At 40.2% G+C, this 17,358-nt stretch overlaps 1 protein-coding gene across 2 annotated transcripts in view; it reads right to left on the minus strand.

Moving 5' to 3' along the window:
* Positions 1-17,358, minus strand: part of cntn3a.1 (contactin 3a, tandem duplicate 1) — a 112,273-nt gene that overhangs the window by 68,158 nt on the left and 26,757 nt on the right. For both annotated transcript variants that reach the window (XM_029664530.2, XM_029664528.2), the window contains exons 4-5: positions 14,417-14,592; positions 5,628-5,723 (exon numbers count right to left, since the gene is read on the minus strand). In XM_029664530.2, coding sequence (XP_029520390.1) covers positions 5,628-5,723; positions 14,417-14,592 — 272 coding nt within the window. The remainder of the gene's footprint in view (positions 1-5,627; positions 5,724-14,416; positions 14,593-17,358) is intronic.

Consider the following 17,358-nt stretch of genomic DNA (forward strand, 5'->3'; position numbering starts at 1 on the left):
TGCGAAAAGTGCAAATAAATCAATCCCAGAACAACAGCAATAAACCTTGTGAAGATGCTGGAGGAAACAGGTATAAAAGTATCCATATCCACAGTAAAACGAGTCCTATATAAACATAACCTGAAAAGCCGCTCCGCAAAGCTGAAATAAATGATTCTCTCTACTTTTATTCTGACATTTCACATTCTTAAAATAAAGCGGTGATCCTATCTGACCTATTACAGGGAATTTATACTAGGATTAAATGTCAGGAATTGTTTAAAAAAAACTGAGTAAAAATGTAGTTGGCTAAGGTGTATGTAAACTTCCGACCGGAAATAGCTCATAAGAGAGGGAGGACAGCTAACTGTGCACAATATAGGGATTATTATGTTAAATTGAACGTTACACATACCCAGATCATGGTGAGAGTAGAAGCGATAGTGTTGGCATTTCAGACACTATGGTAGACTTTCAAGAAACTTGAGACTCAGAGTTTTGTTAGGTTGGATATTCTTCCAACTCATTAATCTCTTTCCCAATTTCTAACAGCCGGTGAACACTTGACAGACTCCATGCAGTAGTTACTCACTGCAGTCACTGTAGGGACAGTAATTAAAGGAGGCTATGGTAACAGCATGGAATTGGATATGGCGCAAATGAGGGAGTTTGAGGTATGCGTCATATGCAGTGTCATTAGTAGCAGGGGTTACTTTAGTAGCATTGTTGGGATATCCGTTTATGAGGACTCATGCCACATGGCTTGGTAGCTGGTAACTGGGAGACCGATGGGGGTACCGGGGGCTGTTATTCAAATGTCACAAATGAGTGATTTGGGCATAAAGGGGGAATCTATGCTGTCAGGAAATGACCCATGAACCATGAATATCCTCAGGTGAAAGCAGCAGATGAGGAGCAGGAGATAACCGAGTGCACGGGCTGACAAGGTAAAAATCTGGAGATTGAGTGTACATCAAGATACACCAGGTGGGGGTATTGGGACAGCACTGGTCTGGTCCACACACAGTACTCCTTATAGCACCTGCAGCGATAAAGATTGCCATGTCTCTACTCGGTGGGTTCACAGTTCTCACGTGAAGTGAGGTCCAGCTGCATAATGGGTGAGCTTGATTAGGGATACGCACTTGCCTATCAGGTGACGTGACTATCAGGTGACGTGCCCATCAGGTGGCAAAGATGGTGATGGGGAGCAAAGTGAGAATGACATGGCTTGGGAACACCTCTTGGATCCTGTGGTCTGACGGGGAAGACTGGGCGGAAGGATGAGAAGGATTTTTATGGCTTTCATTTTTGCCAAACTCAGCAGAAATGTATCCTGAAGGTATAGTCGGGCGAAGAGAGAGTGGGAATTGTCATGTTATCAAAATTAGGGTTTTCATGCATTGTGCATATCTTAACACGTTATTAATGCTGTTATGTCTTGTGTTTATTTTTACTTTCCAAGTCGTGTGATATAACTCTCTTAGGGACCAGAAAGAGAACGTTGAACTGGGAGAAGGCAACAGATCCACTGGACACGTTATTATCAGTGTTCTATGAGAAATGGAAATAAGAGTGTTCATGGTGTGATTATAGGACAGAGGCCATAAGTCTCTGAGGTTGTAAACCTCACTGTGAATGTTAATCATGTTTTATCTTTTGTTCACGTGTTGTTATCATTGTTTGTTCATTTATAAGTAATTTCCAAGATTATGTAAGTTGAACAGTAGGAAACTATTGTTCAAGAGGGTGGACTGTTGGGTTCTGAGAATATGAAATATACTTATTCATGTCACTGAGGAAGAGAGGGTAATGTATAACGTTTACATTATGTCAGGATATGTTATTGTTAGCCATCAGGGATCCTCTGGGAGGAGAAGAGACAGTCTGGTACCAATCAACATGACAGCCTTGAGTTTGGGAGGAGTGAGCACTTTGGAGTAGAGGTCAGGTCAGATGAAGTGAGGAAGAACAGATGTCACTAAGGTTCTGTCTAGCAACAGCGATGCATTGGCTGTTCAGATGGGAGGAGACTCAGCCTAGGAGAAGGGGTTAAATATCAGTGCTTGTGTGAAAAATGTATTTGTCTGATGCAGCTGTATTGACCCAATGGGCGAATAAACTTGGTTTAAGCTTTCATAGTGTCCGTCGAGTTCTTACGATGATAATTAGAACCTAACAGTTTTTTTATTATGATTTTATTAATGAAAGCAGGTAGCCTAGTTAGTTAGAGCGTTGGGCCAATAACCGAAAGGTCGCTGGATCGAATCCTTGAGCTCCTGAACAAGGCAGTAAACCCACTGTAAATAATTCTAAATAACAAACTGGCTTTATTTACAAATTAGTAACAATGTCACACCCCGTGTTCAAAAGCATAATCAGTGCTCTAATTCCCCCTTGCGCTGGTCTGGAGCAATGAAGTGGTGACGCAGGGTCCTGTACTAAACCAAATTACCTCTAAGTCCCGCAGCATAATCACAAAACTTTTAGTGGAGCAACCACGGTATCTAATCAAAATGAATCCACAGATTGTGAGATGAAGATAAATACTTTTACTAAGAGTATTAGTAATTGACTGACCCGGTCTCTCCAGATCTCCCAACAGTTCTAGGGTCAATTTTAGATCAATGCTATGCATTTTCAGCCATTTCTTAACTTGAGACCAGAAACAGGCTACCTGAGGGCAATACCAACAGCTGTCAACATCCTGGTCCTCAAATGAAACTGGTATACTTTCTTAATAGGTAGGGGTTATTTTCTTTGAATGCTTCCCGATTGGTGGTATAAGGCACTGCATCGCAGTGCTAGCTCTGCCACAAGAGATTCTGGGTTTGAGTCCAGGCTCTGTCGCAACAGAGACCCATGGGGTGGCGCACAATTGACCAAGCGTCGTCCGGGTTAGAGGAGGGTTTGGCCGACAGGAGTGTCCTTGTTGTGCACTAGTGACTCTTGTGGCAGTGCACGCTGACACAGTCGCAAGGTGCACTCCTGCTTCCACCTAATTGTCCTTCCACATGATGCCATCTATTTTGTGAAGTGCACCAGTCCCTCCTGCAGCAAAGCACCCCCACAACATGATACTGCCACCCCCGTGCTTCACGGTTGGGATGGTGGTCTTCGGCTTGCAAGCCTCCCCTTTTTTCCTCCAAACATAACAATGGCCATTATGGCTAAACAGTTCTATTTCTGTTTCATCAGACCAGAGGACTTTTCTCAAAAAGTATGATCTTTGTCCCCATGTGCAGTTGCAAACCGTATTCTGGCTTTTTTATGGCAGTGTCATGATCTTCGTAAGAAGTGCACCAAAGCGCAGCGTGGTGTGAATGCATCATTTTAATGGATGACGAAAACAAAGTAAACTGGTCAAAACATTAAATGAACAACGGCCGTGAAGCTATATACGAAATGTGCTGACACAAACACTGCACATAGACAATCACCCACAACCCACAATGACAAAACAGGCTACCTAAATATGGTTCCCAATCAGAGACAACGACTAACACCTGCCTCTGATTGAGAACCATATCAGGCCAAACACAGAAACAGACAAACTAGACATCCAACATAGAATGCCTACTCAGATCACACCCTAACCAAACAAAACATAGAAACATACAAAGCAGTTTTGGAGCAGTGGCTTCTTACTTGCTGAGTGACATTTTGTTGATATAGGAATAGTTTTTACTGTGGATAAATATACTTTTGTACCGGTTTCCTCCAGCATCTTCACAAGGTCCATTGCTGTTGTTCTGGGATTGATTTGCACTTTTCTCACCAAAGTACGTTCATCTCAGGAAGGAGACAGAACGCATCTCCTTCCAGAGCGGTATGACGGCTGTGTGGTCCCATGGTGTACTTGCGTACTATTGTTTGTACAGATGAACGTGGTACTTTCAGGCATTTGAAATAGCTTCCAAGGATGAACCAGACTTGTGGAGGTCTACAATTTTTTTCTGAGGTCTTGGCTGATTTATTTGGCTTTTCCCATGATGTCAAGCAAAGAGGCACTGAGTTTGAAGGTATGCCTTGAAATACATCCACAGGTACACCTCCAATTGACTCAAATTATGTCAATTAGCCTATCAGAAGCTTCTAAAGCCATGACATCATTTTCTGGAATTTTCCAAGCTGTTTAAAGGCACAGTCAACTTAGTGTATGTAAACTTCTGACCAACTGGAATTGTGAAACAGTGAATTATAAGTGAAATAATCTGTCTGTAAACAAATGTTGGAAAAATGACTTGTGTCATACACAAAGTAGATATCCTAACCGACTTGACAAAACTATAGTTTGTTAACAAGAAATTTGTGGAGTGGTTGAAAAACGAGTTTTAATGACTCCAACCTAAGTGTATGTAAACTTCCGACTTCAACTGTATATAAGATTTTATAGAGGACAAAATCTGCAAGCCATGTGTGTAGCTAGCTTGCTACCTTGATTTCTGTCAGATGTGCAGGAGAACAAGGGATTACATCCTTGAGTAAATCTAAAAAGTCTAGTTCCATTAGGAAAAGGAGGTCAGGTGCATTAGGTCTGGGTCTGAACACAGTCATCCAGATAGACACTCAGATAGCAGTAGGGGACATGAGTGCAGACAAAGCAGGACCCTAATGCACAGGCTCTGAAAAAAACGTGCCACTGTGATTTCTCTTTAACTCTGTATAGCATCTTGGGTCTTGGCCACAGTCAAATCCCGAAGCCTTCTTGAGTTATTTCTAGTTAATCGTTAACCCTCTGTGCGCCGGAATTCTATAATTACTAGAATGGCCATGGCTGACATTTTGACCGTTGATATTTCAATAGTGTAAATATTCCATAATAAATAACGAATGCATTTATTCTGTTAAAATAGGCCATAAGAAACCTCAGGACATGAAATGTAAATTGTATTCAGTCCGAAAATGTATTGATTGATCCAGAAGTGCATAGATTGTAAATATTAAAATAAGAAGATGGTGCTTTTTCTGACTTCACAGCTTGGAATAGCTCATTATCCCAATCCCTCTCAAACCAGCTTGAGCACATCCAAAAGTGTGCTTGCCGCATCATCCTGGGCACTGCATATGTGAGGTACACCGATGCACTGGAGACACTGGCACTGCAAACACTTGAAGAGCAAAGAGAGCAGCTGTGCCTGGATTTTGCAATCTCTCTCTACAAGTCCCCCTTCCGTGACTGGTTAGTTGCTTGTCTAAGTTTCCATCCAATTCTAAAATCTGCATATGTGCATTTTCCCACCAGAGCTGTGTTTCCATCAAATGGACTTGTTGATAAAAGTTGTGTGTGATAACGTAGTGTACATACAAAGCACTTTTAACATTACATTTCCATGTACCGAATAGAAAGCAAGAGGTTTTTTTCTACCAATGGTTTTGTTACAAAAACTGTTGCAATAAATAGCATACTTGCCCAATCTGGTTTTGGCGCATGCCCTCTAGACTACAGTTCACTGATAAAGGACATTTTTATTTGATCATTGCCAAACAAGAACCGATCATCATTACCACCAGCATTCAAATAATACCCATGATATTTATTTATTTATTGTAGGCCTACATATGACTTATGGAAATAGTGTACCACTTAAACAAGTTTTTAGTTGTTCCTTTCACAGTCATTAGGTGTTCCGCAAAGGCTTTCTTACCTCCAGAGTGGGGTGGTGGGCCACAGAGTAGGACCACTCCTTGGCCCTCACGAACCCTCACTGGACTTCGACTCTGTGTCTTGAAATTCTCCAAGTCTGTTTCAGAGAGACAAAAGGAATAGGCCAAAATGATCAAGCAGTATTCTACTGAATTCATGAAGCAATGGCAATAGCCATTATAACCATTATCTAACCAAATATTGACATAGTAGTTAATCTATCATTGGTAGTGTGGAACACCATGCAGTGACTTGACATTATACAAACTGATATAGCCCCAAACACAGCTCATGTATTATACAAACTGATATAGCCCCAAACACAGGTCATGTATTATACAAACTGATATAGCCCCAAACACAGGTCATGTATTATACAAACTGATATAGCCCCAAACACAGGTCATGTATTATACAAACTGATATAGCCCCAAACACAGGTCATGTATTTTTGTCTAATACTCCCTTTTAACAGTGAGTCATTGATTATTCTAAGGACTACAATTTCAGCTTTTGGGACACAAATTGTACTATAGTATTATATTAATGTAATATAATGTATTATTCTAGTTCCTATCTAATATATTGAGCATCTACCTCATTGGGTTAAATGGCAGTATCCGACACCTTTGGACAACTTTGTGAGACAATCATTTCTTCCGGTGTACTTACAGAACTGTTCAATCCCAAGCACCTTCAGCATGCGGAAAGCCCTTCCTCAAGTATAAGTCACACATGAGTGATTTTAATTGAAACTATGTATTGTTATCACTTTCTGTGTTTCATTCATTACCTTCCTCATTGCACACGTTCCAGCAACAATTAAACGGCTATGAGATTGAAATAGCATGTGTATGGCAACCATTTACTTCTTGACAACCTACTCGGGAAATAGGACAACAATCCACGTCTGTCTTTTCTCTGCTGTTGTTGCTCATGTAGATTTCTAAGAGCCTATACTGCAAAATAGCAAACCAAAGTAACCAATAATGCCATAATCAAGAGAGAATGGAAATAGAAAGAAGAATAATGTACTGTAACACCTACTTCCCCATGAATACATGAACGTCATGAGAAAACTGCCTCAATTAACAGATTTATTTGAGAAGTCTGTATAATATTGGGGAATTATGTCACCATGTCTGTGTGATGCTTCAGGGACATCTGTGCCCCACCTAAGCAAGATTTATGTGAAACACTTCTAGATCGATTCTAGGTCTTGAATACCATGAGTGATTAGTTCTGCTTTAGGAAGCAGTTTAAATTGGGAATTACAGAGCCCACTGATCTATTAAAAGTATAAAGAGGTCAGGTACAGTAATGAATGTCCTCAAGGCTATGGGATAACTTTGTTATAAAGGCCTGTTTTTCTTATTTCCCATATTCTTGAATTCCCCTTTAACCTGTAAACATACATTTAGACACTTAGATTGTTGAGGCAGTCCAATTAAAAAAGAATGTGTTTCTATGTTTTATCAGGTGCATAAGTATTCAGCATTTGAGAGGCATGATTAGGTGTATTTGGAAAACAACCAAATCTCAAGACGCCACTGAAATGACTTTGTTAAAGAAAGTCATTGCTATCATCAAAGTTATCTTTCCCTATGACAACATGAAAGCGAGTGTCAGGTTCGTGCTTACAATCAACTATTGGCACATTGGAATTTCTAACAACATGTCCTGTGTTTTCAGAACTAACGAGGTTTAAGAACTAACTGAACACAGTGTATAATTCCAAAAAGTATTAACATTTAAAATAAAACTTTCTCAAAGTGAGTATTAAAATAAATATTTATTTGACAAAAAATCCCTGAAGCTAGGTGAAATCTGTATATGAGCAGTATTTCCCTATAGCACCTAATAATATTACTACACCACCGTGAAGTGGGGAAAAACGGTCAATATTCTCATAGTGTGAAACGCAAATGAGCTGGACACACTAAAGCCAGCCATGCCTGATAAACCAAACTGTTCTGCAACCCCTGGATTATATTGTCAAGCCTTTCAAAGACATACCTCTGTGTGCTTTTTCATTGCCTAATTCAAGCTATTTTGAGTGCTTTCAGGTCCATGAAATTGGATGTGAATTAGCATTTTGTGACTTAATGCAATGAATCAGAGGAGATTGTATCAAAAGAGAATGTGGGTAACTTTTGTTGTGGTGTGAACGAGAGCATTAACCAACAGTCATGGCTTGTCCTTCCCAGTTATTTAATATTGAGTCATATTACTGTAGAAAGTACCACTCAAACCACTTTCATAGCCTAAAATGTAAATGTTATGGTATACCGCTTTGAATAGTTTACATGATATGATACTGTTCCCATCTCTTCATTAATCTATGTTCTACTTATTCAAAAAGTGAGCAACACACAATTTTGCAGTGAGCACTCAGAAATAAGTATGATATTACAAGACTGAGACACTTTACAGCAGGGATATTCAACTCTTACCCGATGAGGTCAAGAGGCTGCTGGTTTTCTGGTCAAACTGACAATTAACTGTGCCCACCTGGCATCCCAAGTCTAAATCTGTCCCTGATTACAACAAATGCTGTGGAACTGCCTTTGAGGTCCAGAATTGAGTTTGAGAAATGTACACTATGACATCAAAAACGTTAATTGAGAAACTCTTTACAATTGTTCTCTAGCATTGTGCGATAAATTCCTGTTTAAAAAAAATGGTATGTTTGAAATGCAGATAGCTAGAGCTCTGATATATTTTAGACAGGCCAAAACTGTGAGAGCTGTTCATGTCCCCACTCTCTGATTGCTATAAAACTAAATAAGGATGTAATTTTCCCTTGAGGCGAAAGTGTGGATGTTATGAAAGGGACTTGATAGAAATGAAGGAAGGCGTTTGTTAAAAACAAGAGAAATCAGATCTACTTGTGAAATGGATTGTAATGTCAGACAGACACTGGAAAACAAATATGCAAATTATGTGCAATTGTGAGGCTGAACTAAAGAAGAGATATGAAATCTGATGCTCCTAAGATACAAGTGAATTGCATCCTGTGCAGTTTCTTAAATACAGTTATTTCACCATTCAATAATTAAGCACCGAGCTAACAACGTTGCATCTGGAGCATATCATGCTCATTCTCTTGGGTACATATTAAAAGGTTATTCCTGCAATATGGCAGTTACAATCTGTGGAGTAATGTTATATTTTACCACAGCAGAGTCGAGAGACTTTCAATTATAAAAATCCCAAAGAGATTACAGAATTCAATCTGCCCCTAGAACGAGTGAGATTATTCCAGTGCACACAACAGATGAGCAGAGGCTTTTAAAACATTTCACCACAGTATTGTCAGTGGAATCATCAACCTTTAAATGTTATTTTAAGCCCATATTAGATGGTGAAAGATTGTCCACAGTTTATATGGCTCAGCCCACAGGCTGGTGGTGGATTCTTTGTGCCTACATTTTTATTTAAAAAAAAATATTTGTTCAATTTCACAATTTCAATTTGTACAAATGTACATTAATACGCATAGTGTGAATTGGAAATGTGTTTTTTTGCATATCCCAACTCCCCCTGAGACGCCCTCAGAGAGTTGGGTCACAGCCAGGGTCATCATTATCCAGCAGCCCTGGAGCAATTAGGGTTAAGTGCCTTGCTCAAGGGCACATTAACAGATTTTCACCTTGTCGGGTAAGGATTTGAACTAGCGACCTTTCAGGTACTGGCCCAACGCTAGTATACCTGCCACCCTATATATGATATATTATATACAGATATCTTACTAATCTTGGTAACGCTGAGCCAGCAAAATACCAATTAAAAGACCAACTTCAGTAGCCACAAGAGCTTATGTGCCTACAACTTTATATTTTAAACCAATGCTTTTCATGGTCCAACTGCATCATGTGCAACACCTACAGTGAGTTCTAAAATGATTGACACCTTTGATAAAGATGAGCAAAAGTGACTGTATAAGATACATAATTCAAATACTGAGCTACAGTATATTGTATGTGTTATCAAGGTGAGGTATTGAAATGTACTGAAAACAGGGGTGTCAATAATTGTACATGTCCTGATCTGTTTCACCTGTTTCTTGTGTTTGTCTCCACCCCCTCCAGGTGTTGCTTATTTTCCCGAGTGTATTTATCCCTGAGTTTCCTGTCTCTCTGTGCCGGTTCGTCTGGCATGTTTTCAAGTCAAGCAGCATGTTTTCCCGTGCTCCTGCTTTCTATTTATCTTTTGCTAGTCCTCCCGGTTTTGACCCTTGCCTGTTTTCTGGACTCCATTCCAGCCTGCCTTACCATTCTGCCTGCCTTGACCTCGAGCCTGCCTGCCACTCTGTACATCCTGGACACTGAACTGGTTTTGGCCTTCTGCCTGTCCACAAACATTCTCTTGCCTACCCCTTTTGGATTGTTAATAAATATCAGACTCTAACCATCTGCCTCCTCTGTCTGCATCTGGGTCTCGCCTTGATAGTATTATACTGAACAAAAATATAAACGCAACATTCAACAATTTCAAAGACGTTACTGAGTTACGGTTCATTTAAGGAAATCAGTCAATTTAAATAAATTCATTAGGCCTTAATCTATGGATTTCACATGACTGGGAATGAAGATATGCATCTGTTGGTCACAGATACAGTACCTTAAAAAAAGGTAGGGGCGTGGATCAGAAAAGCAATCACTATCCGGTGTGACCACCATTCACCTCACGCAGAGCGGAGGTTGTTGGTTGAGTCCTGTGGAATGTTGTCCCACTCCTCTTTAATGGCTGTGCGAAGTTGCTGGATATTGGCGGGAACTGGAACATGCTGTCGTACACGTCGATCCAGAGCACCCCAAACATGCTTAATGGGTGACATGTCTAGTGGGCACACAGGCCATGGAAGAACTAGGACATTTTCAGCTTCCAGGAATTGTGTATAGATCCTTGCGACATGGGGTCATTCATTATCATGCTGAAACACGAGGTGATGGTGGCAGATGAATGGCATGGCATACTCACCAGATATGCCCCACCCATTGAGAATTGTGGGATGCTCTGGATCAACATGTACGACACTGTGTTCCAGTTCCCACCTATATCCAGCAACTTCACACAGTCATTGAAGAGGAGTGGGACAACATTCCACAGGTCACAATCAACAGACTGATCAACTCTATGTGAAGGAGATGTGTCGCGCTGCATGAAGCAAATGGTGGTCACACCAGATACTGACTGGTTTTCTGATCCATGCTCTTACTTTTTATGTATCTGTGACTAACAGATGTATATCTGTATTCCCAGTCATGTGAAATCCATACACTCTTAGAAAAAAAGGTGCTATCTAGAACCCTTTACACAGAGGGTTCTACATGGAACCAAAAATAGTTCTACCTGGAACCAAAAAGGGTTCTCTTATGGGGACAGCCAAAGAACCCTTTTTGTAAGAGTGTAGATTAGGGCCTAATTTATTTATTTAAATTGACTGATATCCTTATATAGACTGTAACTGATTAAAATCTTTGAAATTGCTGTATGTTGCATTTATATTTTTGTTCAATATATGTTACATCTTTGTTATATTACATCCTATTTTATAAAAAATCAAAGCCTCAAAGAGGGACAAAAAAGCAGGTGCTTCTGGTCTGGTCCAAGTCTTTTACAAATGACATGATACAGACTTTCAAAACAGGCTTCTCCTCAATTCATTATTCCTCTGACCCGGCACCGTTCAATCATTCTGCAGGATTAATTAAGTTATACCAAGAGCAACAAATAAGATGGATGACACATCACCGCAGATACTTGTCCTTGTCAGTTGACAAAACCCACAGGTCCCAGGTCAGAGCCAGGCAATGGACGAGACCAATCACAGTGACATACAGTGCAGGTCAGACCTTGAAAATTGGTAGGAAATATGAATATGATACACTGCCTGGTGTAGACATTTGGTGTCAGCGGTGGGATTCACATGAATATGATATACTGCTTTGTGGGGACTCGTGACTCAAATGCACCCATTAGAAGCCAGCTAAATACCCGGGGTGCTCTCACAAGGATCATCCCTAGGTCTGCTAAAAGGAAACAGACGTCAGAATTCAATCTGGATGCACCATCTGTTCTCAGAGGTTCACGCTGTCATTTTAGATGGGATTCCCGTCAGAGCAGAGGCCCTGAGTTTACCTTGCCATCAGAGATGCCGAAGACTTAAAATGTGATAGATGAAGACTGTAAAACATCAGTTATATAGCTGCTGTCAAGGCCCCCGACAATCGCACCCTCTTCATCCCAAACCTACTCTTTGGTAGAGCTGTTGCATTTAGGGCTGTTACGGTGACCATATTACCTTCACACCGACAGTCACGAGTCATGACCGCAGTCAAATTCCACGTGACCATTGAGTCACAGTAACTAGGCTTCTCCAAAACTGCGCTCTGATGCCGCTAATGGTCATTTGTAGACTACCAAACTAACCAGTCGCCAATGGCCTGGTACTCAGCGCTCTATTGTTCCTCTAATCCCTCTGGCATCAATGCAAAAGCTTGAAAATCAAAACAAACACTTCATGAGAGCTTTGGCATTCAGAGTTCGAGCGGAATAGGACAACCTGTTGCACAGCGAGAGCCAGCTCCTTATAGCTGGTTGATACATGTCATTTCTAGAAGCCCATGTTGCACTATTTTTCTACAGGCTATGCTATGCAATTGCGTGAGAAAACAGAGGTTTGATGGCCTCCATTAAAAAGAGAAGGATCCTATCAGTTTTCAATAGACTATATTTATTTCTCAACTCTCCTAATATTGAGCACATTGCTTCGCTTTAAGACTGGAGTAGTCTACCTGACTGGCATGAACATTAACTGCGGGAAAAGCTTCCTCCATATGCTATTCAAGTGCATATGAATTACATGTATTTTCCCCCCTGCCCGTGTTCTGGCAGGTGCATGATAATGGCCCATTCTAAATCCAAACTAATTTCACTCATATATTACTTAGTATATGTAAAGACAAGATTAAATTGAGAATAGTCTGATGGGTGAGAATATTATCACTTATGAATGATGCCCAGCGTGTGCAGTCCAAGGCAAGAAACATTCGTTTTTTTGCGACTTTTTCAAATCATAGTTGCATGCATCATGTAGCCTAGCCCATACTGTAGGCCTATATGTTTTGATGAAGTTTGTATCACAACTAAAGTGGCCAAATAAGGCCCAGGACCCCTGGAACATGGTTGGAGAGCACATAGCCTACAGAGTCTAATGAAACATGTGTTCTTATAAGCCCAGTCATTGCTCAATCGACCTGTGAAAACAGACTTATGACTCGCCACTATTTAAAAAAGGATCCCATCTTTCTCGTGCTGCTATATTTATTACCAAATTAATCTGCTTTACAACCGATGCAAGCTTACCTGGCATATTAAAAACGTAACCTTACAGAACCTCCAATCACTATTTGAGTGCAGGCTATGGATGAAATTATGTTTTTGTGGGCCATTCTAAATAAAAAATGATTCCACACATATATTAGTAGGCTATGAGAATATTATCAAGTGCTTGTCAAATTATGAATGAGAGACTGCGCAAGAAACAGAGCAGAGCTCATGCCTTTCATGCAACTTTAAAAAAAACATCATTAGAGTCACATCATGCAGCCTTAGAATGTATTAGAAATCAAAACATATAGCCTAAGGTTTGTATCGCAACTAACGTTGCATAAATAACTGTACATTAGGCATATAGGAGGACCTGTTTCAAATGAACACTTTGTTAACCGCTCAGCTGTAACGGTCGTCGGTGGAAGAAGGTGAGGACCAAAGCGCAGCGTGGTACTTGTTCATGTTATTTATTTAAACTGAACACTATCAAACAATGAAACAAAACGCACAACCGAAACAGCTCTGTCAGGTGCAAAACACACTAAACAGAAAATATAATCACCCACCACTCAAGGGTGAAAACAGGCTGCCTAAGTAAGGTTCTCAATCAGGGACAACGATTGACAGCTGCCTCTGATTGAGAACCATACCAGGCCAAACACAGAAATACCAAATCATAGAAAAAAGAACATCGACTGCCCACTCAACTCACGCCCTGACCATACTAAAACAAAGACATCACAAAGGAACTAAGGTCGGAACGTGACATCAACACAGCACACTCCCTTGGAAATCATTTTGGGAAAATATCCTTTCTATTTTATTCAGCTATGTGGAATTGTATTCTTCTTACTATAAAATAACATAAAATAATGCCACGGGAATTGTAAGCAAATCTTGTCTGCTAAATGAACTAGTGTAGCCCACAGCCATACAGCACAGCCAGATCACGGCTTAACATAAGGATGACTCAGAATATGCAATTCTGTTCTTCTGAAATAGGCTACATTGTCTTCATATCACAATGTTTCTTTAGATCTATCTAAAATAAATAATGGTATTATTAAGATGGTGTAAGCTATATTAAATGAATTTATTAGATTTTTTGAAATGCAGATGTTCCAAAGGTCCGCATCAGTGGATTGTAAACTATGCCTGGAAGCCCGGAGAGGCTAAACATTATTATGTTAATTAACTGTCATTTACCGTGAGACTGGCAGTTATTTGCATGACAGTGACCAGTTGACAAAATGTCATGATCGCCACAGCCCTAGTTGCATCTCCTATCACACAGATGTCCCAAGCCACTGTTTAAGATGGATTAAAGGATCAACTTAGTGACATAATCATGGTTTGCTAATGACTGATGCTTTGTGATAGAATCCACTGCCTTTTTCCTTGGACTGAGAAATATTCCATTTAAACCTTTACTGTATTAAGAGGAAAACTCACAAGCTATATGTAGACTAGCTTCTCTGCTGACGATGGTGCCGAAAGAGTTGGTTGCCAGACACTGGTAGATCCCGACATCCTCCTCTTTGTTCAGATGGCTGATGCGTAGGTTGCCCCCAGTGAGGGCATAGCGTGACCCTGATCTAGGTACAATGAAGGAGTCATTCAGCTTCCACCTGAAAAAGCAAGAGCATTAAAAGGATAAGTTGACAAGAGAACTGTAGGGAAAGTCCACTAGCATGTACAGAATGAGCCTTATATGTGTATGAGTGATATCATCATAATGCCTGGAAATATTACATAAAGTAAAACATTCACAAGTGTGGGCTACATATTGTAAGCACACAAAAGCAACGACAAACTGGAAGAGGTTACTAGACACAGAACACCTTAAATATGTAGAAAATATACAATCCTCAGACTTACGGACTGACCGGTCAATCCGGGACATGTATTAAATGCAAATTGAGCTTACATGTGCTAAAAACACATCATGTATGTATAGTATTTGGCTAAATGACTAGAAAACACAAATGCGCAATAAACATTGTCTATCAATGTTTTAAGCGATTTTCAATTGAATTTCAAAATTAGAGACACCTAAAGAACGACTTTCATTCCCAACGTTTTCATATTATCGGAGGTGTGTATGATCATGTTCACAACTATCCTATTATTAGGCTGCACAAGCCCTAGTGCCACAAACACAGCATATCCTATTGCCCAACTCTCGTGTTTCCTTGAAGGTTGCCCAGTTCTGGTTCATTATGCATGTGATCCATACAGTCAGATAGCATAATCACACACTTTCATCATGATCAAATTGCAATCACAACCCAAGACAAGGCAAATTTGTGGCAAATTCCAAATTAAAACAAACGACACAAGGCCCTGTGCTTGTCGCTCCAAACAACACTGAATATAATTGATGTGGGATGTAATCAGTGAGAGACATTACTCATTTGCAACCATAATTCGTTTTCATTAAATTCCTTTCACGCCTTGCTCAATTTAAACATGGGATGAGACCAAAATCAATGGCTGTAAATACTGTCATCATTTTATTTTCCAAAAGCAGCCAGACCTCCCTGCTCAATAAGGGAGGCCCTGGGACAAGAATTGTAAGCAATTCTTAAACCAACCACAATGATTTTCAAACGCCACATGGGGATGTAGCCTATAGCCTACCTAATGATAATGATAACCCAATTTTTTTAAATGAACCGTTGTTCAACCAGCAAAAGACCCTTGAGGATAGAAATCTATTTTTCAATGGGGACCTGGAAAGTCAACAGGAAGTAGTCAGCGTGTAAACAATCACAAAGGTCAACAACATTTTCCCCTTTCAATGCTTTAAACTCAGCAAGCGATACCCTCTCCTCCAGTTTAAAGTATTTTGCAGCTCGTCCCAACACCAAGGATTATACGAAAATGATAGTTTTCCCATTTCAGTTTTGGCCTTAGGAACCGTGAAAGATTGTAGCAGCTGAGAACGGGGACTATCAGTTTGTGATTACCTTTTTAGTGAGGGGGACAGGTAAAAAAGCAATAGTCCAAGCAATGCTTTGTACACAAAGATGTACTGTACCAGTGCTTCAGCATTTATGTAGGAAGGGAGGGCCACTTCACCATATAGATCACAGTGATGGGTGAGTGATCTTGCATTTGTTATAAATCTAAGTATCCTGTGATACACAGTGTCCAGTATCTTAAATCTGCTGGCTGAGGCTTGCATGTAAACAATATCACCATAATCTAGCACAGATTTGTTTTAAAATCCCTTGGATAACCCTACGCTAACCCTATAATAACAGTCCTTTTGATTAAAGGGTAATGCGATCAAAGACATTGAATACAGAACAACGCTAGGTGGAATCTGGAATTCAAATGACAACAAAGCGGTCACATTAACACTTTTTGGGTGAACAGCTGTCAAGATGTTTGGACATTTTGAGTAATGTAGGATTGTGGTCAATTCAGTTGAATTGGAAAAACCTGAACAACTTTCAGTTCATTTTCTGAATTTCCTGAATTGAAAGCTGAATCTACCCAAACCTTGAAGTCTTGCGCGTGCTTCACAATAATTTGCTACAGTAAGTTAGAACATCTATTCTTCCTGAATCACTGTGCAACATGAAGAGAATTACTGTATTGATCTTTTTTCTTCTTCTAGATTTGGATTAATTTTGATGATCAAAAGTTACAGAACCTATTCAAATACAGTTTGACCGCACCTCAAAACTGTTAATAATGAACACAAGAGAAGTGCATCCATTTAATCCCAACAGTTTGATGTCAAGGAGAGAGAAAATGAACAGAGAGGAGAGCAGACAAGCCTAACAAGAAAAGCTATCTTTGTGTCCATGAAGAGCTCTTGAGAAATAGCTTTCAGAGACAGAGATAAGGCACAATTATATTGAATATTAGATCCTTTTGTGCTGATTGGAATTCCACAACTCCTTGAGTCAAATAAGTCTGAGGTTTCCATTTCTGAGAGAGAGAGAGAGAGAGAGAGAGAGAGAGAGAGAGAGAGAGAGAGAGAGAGAGAGAGAGAGAGAGAGAGAGGCCTATTCAGTGGAGCGGTGCCTAACGGCAGATTGGCTGATTAGATTGATTTATCGATTTGGTTTTGCAGCTGGAATGGCTCCAGACTAGACAAATCAAGGGACCACGGTGACAACTCAGAGGGGGCTTTCAGTGACAGCGGTCGAGGAGTAGTCTTAAGTATGTCTTAAATTAATGTGTCCTTGGCACCTCCTGAAAAAGAGCTGCTCTATTCTCAGCTCTAAGGACCCATTTGATGTACTATGATGCAGACTGAGTGAAGGACTCTTAACTTTTCAAAACTAATTTCATACACTGGAACAGCTTACTTCAATGTGGTGTGTGTGCATGCATGCATGCGAGTACACTCTGCACACACACACACAGGTGTACGACTT

This window comes from Oncorhynchus nerka, linkage group LG7 (assembly GCF_034236695.1).
Source record: "Oncorhynchus nerka isolate Pitt River linkage group LG7, Oner_Uvic_2.0, whole genome shotgun sequence".
Lineage (NCBI taxonomy): Eukaryota > Metazoa > Chordata > Actinopteri > Salmoniformes > Salmonidae > Oncorhynchus > Oncorhynchus nerka.